The sequence below is a fragment of the Myxocyprinus asiaticus genome, chromosome 27 (assembly GCF_019703515.2).
Source record: "Myxocyprinus asiaticus isolate MX2 ecotype Aquarium Trade chromosome 27, UBuf_Myxa_2, whole genome shotgun sequence".
NCBI classification, from domain to species: domain Eukaryota; kingdom Metazoa; phylum Chordata; class Actinopteri; order Cypriniformes; family Catostomidae; genus Myxocyprinus; species Myxocyprinus asiaticus.
This window is the reverse complement of record NC_059370.1, coordinates 42,142,990-42,158,375: the sequence shown is the minus strand read 5'-3', so window position 1 is coordinate 42,158,375 and position 15,386 is coordinate 42,142,990. Positions and strand designations below refer to the sequence as shown.

The window sequence follows — 15,386 nt, the reverse complement described above, 5'->3', positions numbered from 1 at the left end:
CGAAACGCACACACAAGCTCAACTATGGCGGAAAGGTAGTGGCGACCCACACTCTCTAGGTAATATCGACATCAGATGACAAATATCTGACCGAGACAGGAATCCTAAGTTTAATTTATAATATAGTTTGCGAGCAAACGTCCTGTTTTCTCGTGTACAGTCGCTGTTGCGTTCACACGCTTGGAAGCATCTTGAAGTGATAAAAACATGCCTAATATCAAGATTTTCAGCGGCAGCTCCCACCAGGATCTGTCTCAAAAGATAGCAGACCGTCTCGGATTGGAACTAGGCAAAGTGGTGACCAAAAAGTTTAGTAACCAAGAGACATGGTGAGTAGTTCTTGCAAATTATTTGGAAATTTTACGTTAGCATGCCGAAGTGCTGTGTAAATTGTGCCGCTGGGAGTTGTAGTTCAAGTGGTGGTTGTTAGAGGTACAAATGAGTAAGTTAAGACTACAACTCCCATAAGCCTCCGCGCCTTAACAGTACTCGACACAACTAGAACGGATCCGTTATGAGAGCGTGACTTTAATTTGACGCGTGACTCTCGTCGCTCGCTTGTAATGGGGATCATGGGTTCCCACATTCTTGGAACACCAGTGAAATATTGGGGAATTTAAATTTTTCCCAAGTGATTTACAGGCTTGGAAAAGTCATGAACATTTCTTTAACAAATGTAAAAAAATAAATAAAATAATAATAATCTTCTCGTTATCCACAGTTTTAAAATATTAAATAGAAGTTGCTCTTCGTGAGAGTAATCTCTGTAAAATTATTTGTAAAAATCCAAATGAAGTAATCGCAACTGAATGGAAATGTCATGAAAATACGTTGGTCAACAGGTGTGGGACGCTGCCACTGAATATTTTGTATTTGCCTGTTTTGAATATTTTTGTTTCACACACCATGGTTTTATGCTGTAATCTTGATCTTAAAGGGGTATTTCAGGTTCAATACAAGTTAAGCTCAATCAACAGTATTTTTTGCATAAGTTTGATTACACAAAAATGTATTTTGACTTGGTCCTCCTTTAAAAAAAAAAAAAAAAATCAAGGTTACAGTGAGGCACTTACAATGGAAGTCAATGGGGCCAATCCATAAATGTTAAAATACTCACTGTTTCAAAAGTATAGCCACAAGATGTAAACAAAATGTGTGTTATCATGATTATAGTGTGATAAAATCGCTTAATATTTGTTTTGTGTATTTGTATTCAGTTTACAATCTCGTTGCTATGACGACATAACACAGTAAACCCTGTAATCCCTCAAAAACTTTTTTTTTCTTTTTTTTTTCTTTCTTTTTTTTTACTTAATCCAATTGGAATAAAATTCCTTGAGTATTCACATATAGTGACTGAAAACACAACAGAATTGGACCATTTTATTTACATTTTAATGGATTTATTTCACTTTGTTCCACTTGTTGTATTCCCGGTCAAAAATGACCGGCCATTGGAAATGAATGGATTAGACTACAAAATATACTGTACTAATATCAAGTGTTCAGGAGCATCCCAGTCCTTTAGATGAGCACAAGTGTGTTTGCACACATGAAATCATTGGACATGTGCGCGCACACACACATCATGTGTTGAGCACCCTCTTGTGCATCGTCTTTCCATGTACACTCTGAGGAATATTTCAAGAACTACTCATAATGTAGCGATAGGTCTCGTTTGCATCAGGATATTCTGCTGTAAGTTGTGATATGTTATTGTCTATGTAATAAGTATGTTTTGGGAAGTAATAAGGAAAAACATAATAAAAGACACTTCTGTTTATTATATTTATGTGTGTCAGTGGGAATTTCCTACCCTAATATTCACTGCAATTTGGCTACTGAGTAAAACGAATTGCATTCTTCTAATTGAGGCCTTTCCAACGATATATAATGCATGGCTATCTCATCTTTTTATGGTTTTACCGACTCTGAATATAATTATTGTGATCACAAATTTGCAAATGATGAGAACGAAACTGTTCTAATTTGTCTGCAAATTAAAAAGCATTATTTAAGAATTGGTAGCACATTGTAAAGTCCAGATTCTAAGCTTTAAAATGAAACCTATTTTGTTCAGATCAAGCAAGTGGTTATTAATTTATGTAATTGTTTTATTTTTCACAGGGTGTGCCCCCATACTGGCCCAGTACAAGTTCAGATAAATGAATAATTCTATCAATAATATATATATATATATGTGTGTGTGTGTGTGTGTTCAAAAAAGTAGTACAAAACCATGATTACTAAAAAAGTTGTTAAAAATATTTAATGCAATATCTTGTGATAATATATGAAATATGACAAATTTATTAACAATATTACTGGGTCGGTCATTTTTGGCCGGGAGCACAAAACGTTATCCCAAAACAAACACAACACAAGGGTTCAAGTTTCTGCCTTTGAACCCTCCAAAAATTGCCCCCATCCACTTCTTTTGTAAGTGCCTCAATGCAACCTAGATTTTTTTTCTTTTTTGAAGAAAAGGAGGGATGAGTCGAAAGTAATTTTTGTGGTGATTGACATTATGTCCCAAATGCTGTCAATTAAGCTTAACTTGTACTAAACCCAGGATATTCCTGTGGTTTTCCTTTCGAATTACTGTGATGGTCATCATTGTTCAAATTAGTGATGTTATCAGATGGGAATACCATGATACTTTGATATACAATGGTACATTATCATATACAAGTACCCTGATATTTACTGGTTTTATAGCTTAGATATAACGTAGTTGTGGTAACATTTGTAAGAGATGTAGTTTTATTTGTTTAATCTTTCTCGGCAATAATCAACCCCCAAAGTTTGCATTCTGAAACAAAGGTGCATTCTGAAAAATGTCCTGTTTTAATGTCTTTTCCAGTGTGGAGATTGGGGAGAGTGTGCGTGGGGAGGATGTGTACATAGTCCAGAGCGGCTGTGGTGAAATAAACGATAATCTTATGGAACTCCTGATTATGATAAATGCCTGCAAGATCGCATCTGCCTGCCGGGTCACAGCCGTCATCCCCTGCTTCCCTTACGCCCGACAAGATAAGAAGGATAAGGTGGGGTGAAGCTTATATAGTCTGCATAAGTTTACTTAGTATTGATAAATAGTCAGATCATCCAGTGTGGGTGTTTGCAGTGGCAGATGGGTGGACGATATAATGGCAATATACTTAAAACAATGTAATGATGGCATAGCAAATGGTGCACAAAAATTGTTGAAATTAGCACTTGTTTAAAAAATTCACTAAAAACAGAAAATATTTAATAACCATTAACTTCTATTGGTAGGTTTTGGAAATAACACAAGAAGAACTGTTATTTGGCCAAGTGTGCATAGTTATTGGCTAATGCCAATAACCTTGAAAATGAAATGCAATAAAATTGGCAGATGGTCAGATCAGTCACTAGATGCCAATTTGACATGTTAAATATGCTCGTTGAAAGCAGGTTGCATATACTACTTCAATGGGCAAATACTCCTGTAAATGAGCAGTAAAGCTGTTTTCATATTAAATCATGTTTTTGATGTTCCTGTTGTCTTCTGCAGAGTCGAGCACCCATTTCTGCCAAGCTGGTGGCGAATATGCTGTCCGTCTCTGGTGCTGACCACATCATAACCATGGATCTACATGCATCCCAGATACAGGTGGGTTTTATAGCACTGGATAGACCAGAGGTAGTCAACTGGCGGCCCGTGGGCCAAATCCGGACCACCAATTATCTTTATCTGGCCCTCTGACTGATTTTTGAAATACCAGAATGCTCTCTGCACACAACTCTGCATTCAATGGCGTGAGCCACAGCAATCAACGGTGAGTTTAACAACGCTCATTGGCATGTGCAACAGCATTCAGCCGTCATCAGTTGTCCAGACCGGAGTGCGTGTTTAAGCTTTTCTGGTGATAGTTTAGTCACACTGCTTTGCAAAACAGCGTCTTTTTCAATCGAATGTATTTATATAAATTGCTTGGTTGTGTGAAGTGCTGTCAGATCTACAGGTGTAAAAAACAACTGCAGTTGTTACAGAAATGTTGTCAGCACACATGCACATCTTAAGCAACAAAAGAGAAATCAATGATGAAAATTGAACGTTTAACGAAAATGTGCTGAAAAGTTTGCTTTTATTTACTATTTTTGAAGTGTCAAACAGGCGTGTATCATCAGTTCAGGGTTGGTAGTGCTCGTAAAAGCAGTGATAATGTGAAACTGAACCTGCAAATATCCTAATAATATTTGGTTGTCTATACAGCTTTGAGTCAGCCATCTCAATCACGAACAGAATCGACACAGTTTGTTCATTCATACCAATGATTATCTACACAAAAATCTGGCTCCTGCACTGGCTATTGTGTGCAAATTCTTAATATCTGAAGGACTAATGTTTCCCTCACTGAGTAGGTTGATAATTTATAGAGAAAATGGAAGAATAGGAATTTTATCTCTTTTTTTTTTTTCTCTTCAAAAAAGTAAACATGACATTTTTATATAACCATTGTTTAAATATGTGGGTTGGTATTGTAATAGGGCTTTAGCAGATCTAAATGTTCCTCATCAGTTTTCATAATTTGTAAACAACAGCCCTAAAATGTTAAAATTGGTTTTTAGTTTTTTTCTTCCAAGTGAAGTCGCTCAACTTATTTGTTAGTTAAGAGTATAAGTTATGTTTGTTCTTCAGCCAGATCTTAAAGAATTTATGGCCAGACCTTAAAAAAATGATCATTCAATAAACAGTATAGTCTGTGACTATTTTAATATAAATAAACACAGTAATAAGGGTGTTTTTTCACGTTACTTGCGATGAAAGTGCTAGCTAAGATGAATACAGAAAAATGTTGGCCCCCGCCAAGTTTTCATATGGATAATCTGGCCCCATTTTATCGACGTTTTGTCTGCGTAACGATCCAAAAACACTTTAAACTGCAATACAGTTCATTGAAGAGACTGGGTGGTGGTGGTGGTGTAGTGGACTAAAGCACTGAACTGGTAAGCGGTTGGCTGTTGGTTCAATCCCCACAGCCAACTCCAGGTTGCTCCAGGGGGATTGTCCCTGTAATCAGGGCACTGTAAGTCACTTTGGATAAAAGCATCTGCCAAATGCATAAATGTAAATGTAAATGTAAATGTTGGGGCCTGGGTAGCTCAGCGAGTATTGACATTGACTACCAACCCTAGAGTCGCAAGTTCGAATCCAGGGCGTGCTGAGTGACACCAGCCAGGTCTCCTATGCAACCAAATTAGCCCAGTTGCTAGGGAGGGTAGAGTCACATGGGGTAACCTCCTCATGGTCGCTATAATGTGGTTCTCGCTCTCGGTGGGGCATGTGGTGAGTTGTCCATTGATGCCGCGGAGAATAGTGTGAAGCCTCCACATGCGCTAGGTCTCTGCGGTAACGCGCTCAACAAGCCACGTGATAAGATGCACGGATTGATGGTCTCAGACGCAGAGGCAACTGAGATTCATCCTCCACCACCCGTATTGAAGCGAGTCACTACGCCACCACGAGGACTTGGAACGCATTGGGAATTGGAGAAAAGAAAAAAAATCGAGGTTACAGTGAGGCACCTACAATTGAAGTTAATTGGGGCCAATCTATAAGTGTTCAAATAAGTTTCAAAAGTATAGCAACAAGACATAAACAAAATGTGTGTTAACATGATTTAAGTGTGATAAAATTGCCTAAAACTTCTCTGTGTAAAGTTATAGCCAAACCACTATGAAAGCATTGATTTAAACACGTTTCTACCTTTAAACCCTCCAAAATTTGGTCCCATTCACTTCCATTGTAAGTGCCTCACTGTAACTTCCATTATTGCATTTTTAAAGAAAAAGAGGGACGAGTCAAAATTAATGTTTGTGTTAATCAACATTATGCCACAAATGCTGTTGATTGAGCTTAACTTGTATTGAACCTGGAATATTCCTTTAATAATTTGCTCCCCCTTTGAAACAACTTTCCTATTCGTCTCCCTTTAGGGGTTTTTTGACATTCCTGTGGACAATCTATATGCAGAGCCTGCTGTGTTGCAGTGGATAAAGGAGAATATTCCGGAATGGAAGAACTGCACTATAGTCTCACCTGATGCTGGAGGAGCCAAAAGGTTTGAGAGTTTAATTTGCAACCTGCTTTATGCTCCAGATAACTACTCTGACGTGACTCACTGCTAAGGTTTGTTTTTCCATTACCAGGGTAACCTCCATTGCAGACAGGTTAAATGTTGACTTTGCCCTTATTCACAAAGAGAGGAAGAAAGCTAATGAGGTGGACCGCATGGTTCTGGTTGGAGATGTGAAAGACAGGGTGGCCATATTGGTCGATGACATGGCAGACACCTGCGGCACCGTCTGCCATGCAGTTGATAAGTAAGAAACATTTTCCTAATTTTGTTACAGTGTAAAATGTCAGTGAGATTCATAACATGCGTACTCATGCATAAGTTTGTTTTAAGTTTTAATTGTGATGAATCCGGAATAATTAAAATGAGGGAGCGTAATACCTACAGTCGTTAATTTGCATTAAAATACAGCCAAAAATGTATCCATATAAGGTCTTTTCGCACAACGTTTGTATAGCCATTCATCACTCTCTGCAAATGTGTTTACTTACGCTGTTAGTCGATTCAAATATTTAATAGCGATTAATCGCATAAGTTAATTGTGATTAATTGCCGATTTGAAAGTGATTTTCCTGTTGAACTGCATTTAGTTCCTTCTAAGAAAAGAAAACAATATGTAGCAATAATGTTTTATTAACATTTTCAAAACAGATTATTCTGCAATTTAAAGACAGAAATGCACCTAAAATAGCACCAATTCAAACAATATTAAACATTTTCCAAAGTCAAAGCCGGAGGTTGACTAATTAAATGAACTAGTCCCCATAGAGTACTCTTTGCAATGGGCATTAAATCTCTTAAACTCTCACCTGCACAATATTAATCATGGCTATCCATTTTGCTAAAGCAATAGTGAAACCGCATTCACACGATCTGTGCCGTTTTGAACGCCACATGAAAAGTGCTTGCAGAGAACCTCTTGTTTTGCTTTTGAGCGCCGGCACTGCGCACATAAATGATCCTTTTTCCAAACTGTCTGGTGAGACGGAAGCTCAACAGGGCGCTGGGGAGACACCGATGCTTCACTCCAGCGAGTCATGTGAATGCAGCTTTGCACAGGTCCCATCTGGGTTTGTTTTGTACAAACAAAATGCAGTTAAGAGGTCCTTTCTTCATTCAATCATTGACACGGAATCACTGTTGTGTGTGTTTGTGGTGTAATGACCCCAGGCTTCATTGATTCAGCTATAACACAACTTATATATATATATATACAACAATTAGCCACAGCATTAAAACCACCTGCCTAATATCGTGTAGGTCCCCCTCGTGCCATCAAAACAGCTCTGACCCGTCGAGGAATGGACTTCACATGACCTCTGAAGGTGTCCTGTGGTATCTGGCACCAAGACGTTAGCAGCAGATCCTTTAAGTCCTGTAAGTTGCGAGGTGGGGCCTCCATGGATCGGACTTGTTGTTCAGCATATCCCATAGATGCTCAATCAGATTGAGATCTGGGGAATTGGAGGGGGGGGGGGATCTAAAAGACAGCAGCGATCACCAGATTTTTAGTCCACAAGAGGGCGCAACGAATTAATACAACCTGAACAGGACCGAGTTATATTTTTTTATTGCAGAGAAAATACCAAAAGAATTAGCCAGTTCAGTTTCTTTCCGGTATTATTTCTGTTGCGAGACGCTGATAAGAGAGCAAGACACGATGGCCTAAAATTTTAAGACGCAGATTATGCATTCGAATGTGCATTTGTATCTTGAATTCGACAAATATTTGTATTTCTCATTTTAATTTGACAGCCTTAGAAGGCTGTTATTGTATCATTTCATTCAAGTTGTCCATGTCATTTTATGTCAGTCTATTAGGGTTATGATACTGATTATTTTTGTGTAAGTGTCCAATAACTGATATGCACATCCGATTTTTAATTCTTGTTTTATTTCTGCTTTTAGGCACATTAATTTGATTAGTTTTAGTTGCAATATACACATGTTCAAAGCCACTCACTTAATATTTAATATGTCAAGTCTTTGTGTCCAACTTGATCGGTAAACCCGATATTACAGATTAAGTGGAAGAGTGTAAATTATCGGTTTAAAATATCGGTTAAACCGATTAGCGGTCGATCTCTAGTTTTTTTTTCTCTAAAGTACTCTTTCTTTCTGTATTTAGGTTAATATCAGCTGGTGCAACTAAAGTTTATGCCATCCTCACGCATGGCATCTTCTCTGGACCTGCCATTTCACGCATCAATAACGCTTGTTTTGAGGCTGTAGTCGTGACCAATACCATTCCTCAGGAGGAGAAGATGAAACACTGTCCAAAAATACAGGTATGTCATGTCAACTTTTTATATTATTATTATACTATCACTCTGTGAGCCTAGTGAGCTACCTATGTATATAGCATTATAAGGCATCATCATTCAAAAAGGCAGATATATTATGCTGCCTTCTAAGATACAGTGCTGTGACAAAAGTATTTACCTCCATCCTGATTTCTTCTGTTTTTGTGTGTGTGTATCATACTAAATTGTTTCAAACGAAATCTAACATAACACAAAGGCAATCCGAGTAAACACAAAATACAGGTTTTAAATTATAATGTTATTTATTGAAGCAAAAAAGTTATCCAATAACAACTGGGCATGTGTGAAAAAGTATTTGCCCCTTAGTTACTAAATCCCCAAATCTATGAAACTGAATTCATAATGGGGTTCAGCTGGACTAGACACACCCAGACCTGATTACTGCCAGCCCTGTTCAATCAAATCAACACCTAAATAGAACTTTTTCAGCAGCATGAAGTTGGCTAAAAGGTCTCACCCTGTAGCACACTATGCCAAGGTCGGAAAAAAAAATTCCAGAGATAATGAGGAAAAAGGTGATTGAAATACATCAGTCTGGGAAGGGTTATAAAACTATTTCAAAGGACCACAGTGAGAACCATTATCTCCAAATGGAGAAAACTTTGCACAGTAGTTAACCTTCCCAGAAGTGGCCGACCTTCCAAAATTCCTCCAAGAGCACAGCGACGACTCATCCAGGAAGTCACAAAAAAGCCAAGGACAACATCCAAGGAACTGCAGGCCTCTCTCACATCAAAGTTCACTGTTTATGACTCAGTCCGTGAGTTGAAGCTCAAGCACAACTGGATTATGCAGGAAGACAATGATCCAAAGCATAGGAGTAAGTCCACCTCTGAATGGCTCAAAAGAAGCTAAATTAAAGTTTTGGAGTGGCCTAGTCAAAGTCCTGACTTGAACCTGATTGAGATGCTGTGGCAGGACCGTAAACGGGCAGTTCAAGCTCGAAAACCCTCCAATGCGTCTGAACTAAAGCAGTTCTGCAAAGAAGAATGGGCCAAAATTCCACCACAGCGTTGTGAAAGACTGATCTCCAGTTATCAGAAGCATTTGGTTGCAGTTGTTGCTGCTAAAGGTGGCACAATCAGCTATCAAGTTTAAGGGGGCAGTTAGTTTTTCACATGGGTGATATAGGTGTTTGATAACTTTTTTTGCTTCAATAAATATATATATATATATATATATATATATATATAGATAGATAGATAGATAGATAGATAGATATAAAACTGTATTTTGTGTTTACTCAGGTTGCCTTTGTTTTATGTTATATCTTGTTGGAAGATCTAAAACAATTTAGTATAAAAAATACACAAAAATAGAAGAAATCAGGAAGAGGGCAAATACGTTTTCACAGCACTGTACCTTCTTTTAGCCATATATACAGGCAAAATTGCATATGTCCTTTGTGGAAGAGGCAATTCCAACCACAGGTCTGTTCCTAAATCTAGTAAGCTACCTTCCTGGACAGTGGATGAGGCATTCCTTTGTGCATTTAAGATGCTGTGTTGAGTTAAAAGGAGTTTGCCAAATACATTCGAAACTTGGCAAACTTTAATTTTTTTGTTTAGCGTGCTTCCAGGTCGCCTATAACTAGATACATACTAAGTTTGTTGTTCATGTTTCCTACAGGTTATTGACATTTCAATGATTCTCGCTGAGGCCATACGGAGGACCCACAATGGCGAGTCCGTGTCTTATCTCTTCAGTCATGTTCCTTTGTAATGTCTTCAGCGACTGACCTTTCACTGCGACCAAATGTGGGAGCCCATCCTCACCTGAGTTCACCTGACCCGAAGAGACATGAGCTGACAGCAGCCCTGACGGAATGTATTTCTATAGTTGGGGATTTTAGCAAGTCTTTTCAAATTGTTGTTGCAATCTGTGACTGACAGAGTTAGAGGTTAAAGGGATAGTTCACCCAAAAATGAAAATTCTTTCATTTACTCACCCTCATGCCATCCCAGATGTGTATGAATTTCTTTCTTCTGCAGAACACAAATGAAGATTTTTAGAAGAATATTTCAGCTCTGTTGGTCCATTCAATGCAAGTGAATGTTGGCCAGAACTTTGAAGCTCCAAAAAGCACATAAATGCAGCATAAAAGTAATCCATACGAATCCAGTGGTTAAATCCATATCTTCGGAAGCGTCATGATAGGTGTGGGTGAAAAAGAGATTAGTATTGAAGTTATTTTTTTTATTATAAATATCCACTTTCAATCAATCCTCCTAAGCGCTCTTCACTCCTAAGAGTTCTTCTACTTTTGTTTTTTGGCAATTTGCATTCTTTGTGCATTTTGCTGTTTGGAAAGGAGGAAAATTTATAGTAAAAAGGACAAATATTGATCTGTTTCTCGCCCACACCTATCACATCCCTTCAGAAGACATGGGTTAAACCACTGGAGTTTTATAGATTACTATTATGCTGCCTGTATGTGCTTTTTGGAGCTTCAAAGTTCTGGCCACCATTCACTTGCATTGTATGGACCTACAAAGCTGAAATATTCTTCTAAAATTGTATTCAGCAGAAGAAAGAAAGTCATACACATCTGGGATGGCACGAGGGTGAGTAAATGATGAGAATTTTCATTTTGGGGTGAAATATTCCTTTAAATTAGCCAGGCCAAGGACATGTCACAACCTAATTTATTTTTTTTGCCTTCATTCTTAAATAAGTGGTCTATAGATGACATAAACCGATGAATGTGCAAATTAGTGGACAAGATTTATTCTTAACGTTTTGTTGGCTAGATACAAAGCCTGGGGTGTCTGAAGACTGAATTTCTCAATTTTCTCATTTTTATTTTTAAGGGTGTTTTTAAGAACTCTTTCAGTTAAAATTTCTATAAATAAAAAGTAACTTTTGTGGTTACATTGTTACATCCTGATAGTGTGTACACTGATTTCTCTTTTATTTGTGTTGATTCCTTGGAAATATTTTAAGAATGCTAAAATTGTTCTTGAATTGTGTCAAAGAGGCATCGATTTATTTCAGTTGACTTATTTTGAAAGCATATTCCTATTTAAAAAAAAAAAAGTCCTCATCAGCCTAAAAGCCACAAGAACCTACTGAATCAAGATGTTAAGTTTGACTTAAGCTTGCTTAAAACAATTGCATGATGGTGTGTGTGTGTGTATATATATATATATATATATATATATATATATATATATATATATATACACACAGTATATACAACTCTGAAAAAAAAAATAAGAGATCACTGCAAAATTATCAGTTTCTCTGGATTTACTATTTATAGGTATGTGTTTTCAATGGGGTTCAGGTCTGGAGATTGGGCTGGCCATGACAGGGTCTAGATCCGGTGGTCCTCCATCCACACCTTGATTGACCTGGCTGTGTGGCATGGAGCATTGTCCTGCTGGAAAAAACAATCCTCAGAGTTGGGGAACATTGTCAGAGCAGAAGGAAGCAAGTTTTCTTCCAGGATAATCTTGTACGTGGCTTGATTAATGCAGCCTTCACAAAGACGAATCTGCCCAATTCCAGCCTTGCTGAAGCACCTCCAGATCATCACCGATCCTCCATCAAATTTCACAGTGGGTGTGAGACACTGTGGCTTGAAGGCCTCTCCAGGTCTCCGTCTAACCATTAGACAACCAGGTGGTGGATCTGTGATGATCTGGGGGTGTTTCAGCCCAATCTCCAGACCTGAACCCCATTGAAAACCTCTTGAATGTGATCAAGAAGATGGATGGCCACAAGCCATCAAACAAAGCCGAGCTGCTTCAATTTTTGTGTCAAGAGTGGCATAAAGTCACCCAACAGCAATGTGAAATACTGGTAGAGAGCATGCTAAGACGCATTAACAGCTGTGATTGAAAATCAAGGTTACTCCACCAAATATTAATTTCTGAACTCTTAGTTAAACATTAGTATAGTGATGTTTAAAAATGAATATGAACTTATTTTCTTTGCATTATTCGAGGTCTGAAAATACTGCATCTTTTTGTTTATTTTGAGCAGTTGTCATTTTCTGCAAATAAATGCTCTAAATGACAATATTTTTATTTGGAATTTGGGAGAAATGTTGTCAGTACTTTATAGAATAAAACAAAATTGTTCATTTTACTCAAACACATACCTATAAATAGTAAATCCAGAGAAACTGATAATTTTGCAGTGGTCTCTTAATTTTTTTCAGAGCTATATATTTACACTGATCAACCGCAACATTAAAACCACCTGCCTAATATTGTGTAGGTCCCCATCGTGCCACCAAAACAGCGCCAACCCGCATCTCAGAATAGCATTCAGAGATGATATTCTTCTCACCACAATTGTACAGAGTGGTTATCTGAGTTACCATAGACTTTGTCAGTTCAAACCAGTCTGGTCATTTTCTGTTGACCTCTGAAGGCGTTTCTGTCCACAGAACTGCCACTCACTGGATGTTTTTGGCTTCATTCGGAGTAAATTCTACAGACTGTTGTGTGTGAAAAAACCAGGAGATCAGCAGTTACAGAAATACTCAAACCAGCCCGTCTGGCACCAACAATCATCCATGCTATTATCTAATCAGCCAATCGTGTGGCAGCAGTGCAGTGCATAAAATCATGCAGATACGGGTCAGGAGCTTCAGTTAATGTTCACATCAACCATCAGAATGGGGAAAAAATGTGATCTCAATGATTCGGACCGTGGCATGATTGTTGGTGCCAGATGGGCTGGTGTGAGTATTTCTGTAACTGATGATCTCCTGGGATTTTCACACACAACAGTCTCTAGAATTTACTCAAATTCTAACTTAAAACATCCAGTGAGTGGCAGTTCTGTGGACGGAAACGCCTTGAGAGGTCAACAGAGAATGGCCAGACTGGTTCGAACTGACAAAGTCTACGGTAACTCAGATAACCCCTCTGTACAATTGTGGTGAGAAGAATATAATCTCAGAATCTTCTGAGATGTGGGTTGGTGCTGTTTTGGCGGCACGAGGGGGCGCTGCACATTATTAGGTGGTTTTAATGTTGTGGCTGATCGGTGTATATATAAAGATTTAATTTGCAGGCCTAAACAAGTCATGAAAATGAATAAAATCTTAAAGCCATGGCCATTTCTATAATACGTATATTTTTTTCTATATACTAAGCAATATTTTATAAGCTAGAAAGTGCTATTTAAAAAAATTAAACTTAAAAAAAAACTTGGAAAAATCATGGATATCCACTGGTCAAAATGTGTGTGAGCCCTGATTATAAATAATATATAAATACAGATTTTAAGAATATCACCGCTGTTATTAACTATGTTTTAAAACAAATATTCTATCAATTCCAAAATTAGATAATGGCAAACGACCCATGTACCCTTCTTATGTATTTCGTAGTTTTTATTTTATTTGTGTTAGCTCCTTTTAATTGATTTTCTAAGTCTGTTGCATCCAACAAATAACACTGTGTAACAATTATTATTATTATTATTATTTATTTTTTTGGTTCCTGGGTAGTAAGTTTTATTTCCTAATTGCTTATGCCTCAAAAGTATAGAAAATGGCCACACATTTATTGTTATTCCCCACAAGCTTTGCTTTTGTGACCAGGACAGTGATATTTTGAAATGTACCTGTTTTCCAGAACATTCCAGATAAGATTCAGTGCTGAGTAAACTTGGAGTAACTTCTAGAACTTTCTAGAACCTTCCAGTAATATAAATAGTAGTATAAATACAGGGGCCTTAATCCCACCAGTTCAGTTTAGTTCCAGCTGCCTAAGTGGATACATATCTGCATTTTTCTGAGATGGCATCAAGAGGCTGCAAGCAACCGGCAGACGCATTTTGCTATGTCTGCGGCCAATTTATCAAGACGAGTGAAAAAGTACTCCTTGGAAGCATCTGCTAAGATGTGTGAGGCCTACAAGGCATATTTCGGCATGCCTGTCGGGGATCAAGACAAACCCTGGGCACCTCATTTCACCTGCGAGCACTGCAAAAAACTCTGGAAGGTAAGATGGACAATTGTTGCTCGGAAAATTTGTTAATTTTTAAAATTGTAAAAGTTTTTAATTTTAAAATGTTTATTTGGGACAGCAGGGACACCAAGGCGCACTACCACAGGCGGGACTGGCCACAGCGGTCCGAGTTCTCTGTGGGGAGGAACAACGTCAAGTGGGAGCCACTGATGGACCCCCGGAAGGTGCTGATGCCACCACCGCCCATCAAATTGGGCCTTATGAAACAATTTGTCAGAGCTCTAGATAAGGAGTCGGCAGCCTTCAAGTACCTTCAAGACTTCTTCCCTAAGCTGTCTGAGGCAAAGGTCAAAGCCGGTGTCTTCGTCGGACCACAGATGAAGAAGATCCTGGAGTGCAATGAATTCCCCAAGAAGCTCACTAGTAAGGAGAAAGCGGCTTGGAACAGCTTTGCCGCAGTGGTTCGGGGCTTCCTGGACAATCACAAAGACGAAAACTATGTGGAGCTTGTTGAGACTCTGGTGAAGAACTACAGCACAATGGGCTGTAGGATGTCCCTCAGAGTCCATATCCTTGATGCTCATCTTGATAAATTCAAGGAGAACATGGGAGCGTACTCGGAGCAAGGCAAGCGCTTCCATCAGGATATACTCGACTTTGAACGCCTCTACCAAGGACAGTATAACGTGAACACGATAGGAGAATACATTTGGGGGCTGATTCGTGAAAGTGATTTAGAGTATAGTTGTAAATCTTGAAAAAATTACTCACTTCTAAATCTTTTGTAGTCATTTTTGTATTACTTTAGTATAAATACATGTTAAGTTGGATTCATATGTTGTTGTTTTCTGACTTTATGTGAATGAAAAGACACAAATGCACCTGTTTTCTCATTGTAAATGGGTACATTTCAAAATATCACTGTCCTGGTCACAAAAGCAAAGTTTGTGGGGAATAATACCCATTTTCTATACTTTTGAGGCATAAGCAATTAGGAAATAACACTTACTACCCAGGAACAAAAAATG

At 38.2% G+C, this 15,386-nt stretch overlaps 1 protein-coding gene across 2 annotated transcripts; it reads left to right on the top strand.

The window, feature by feature from the left end:
- On the top strand, positions 1 to 11,315 carry LOC127417958 (ribose-phosphate pyrophosphokinase 1-like). Of its 2 annotated transcripts, none has more exons than XM_051658252.1 (7): positions 1 to 59; positions 2,864 to 3,047; positions 3,539 to 3,637; positions 5,965 to 6,089; positions 6,178 to 6,351; positions 8,233 to 8,392; positions 10,058 to 11,315. In XM_051658252.1, exons 2-7 carry the CDS (start codon positions 2,943 to 2,945, stop codon positions 10,148 to 10,150), a joined length of 756 nt encoding a protein of 251 aa, XP_051514212.1. In that variant the 5' UTR covers positions 1 to 59; positions 2,864 to 2,942; the 3' UTR covers positions 10,151 to 11,315. The 2 variants fall into 2 exon arrangements, with proteins under 2 accessions (XP_051514212.1, XP_051514211.1); XM_051658251.1 differs by having other exon boundaries at positions 1 to 329.
- The last annotated feature ends 4,071 nt before the right edge of the window (positions 11,316 to 15,386 follow it).

Bases quoted from the DNA above. Each gene is read 5' to 3' on its own strand.
- LOC127417958 (XM_051658251.1), top strand. From the start codon at position 208: ATGCCTAATATCAAGATTTTCAGCGGCAGCTCCCACCAGGATCTGTCT. The intron at 6,352-8,232 runs GTAAGAAACATT...TTCTGTATTTAG, and splicing joins GTCTGCCATGCAGTTGATAA to GTTAATATCAGCTGGTGCAA. The intron at 8,393-10,057 runs GTATGTCATGTC...TGTTTCCTACAG, and splicing joins AACACTGTCCAAAAATACAG to GTTATTGACATTTCAATGAT.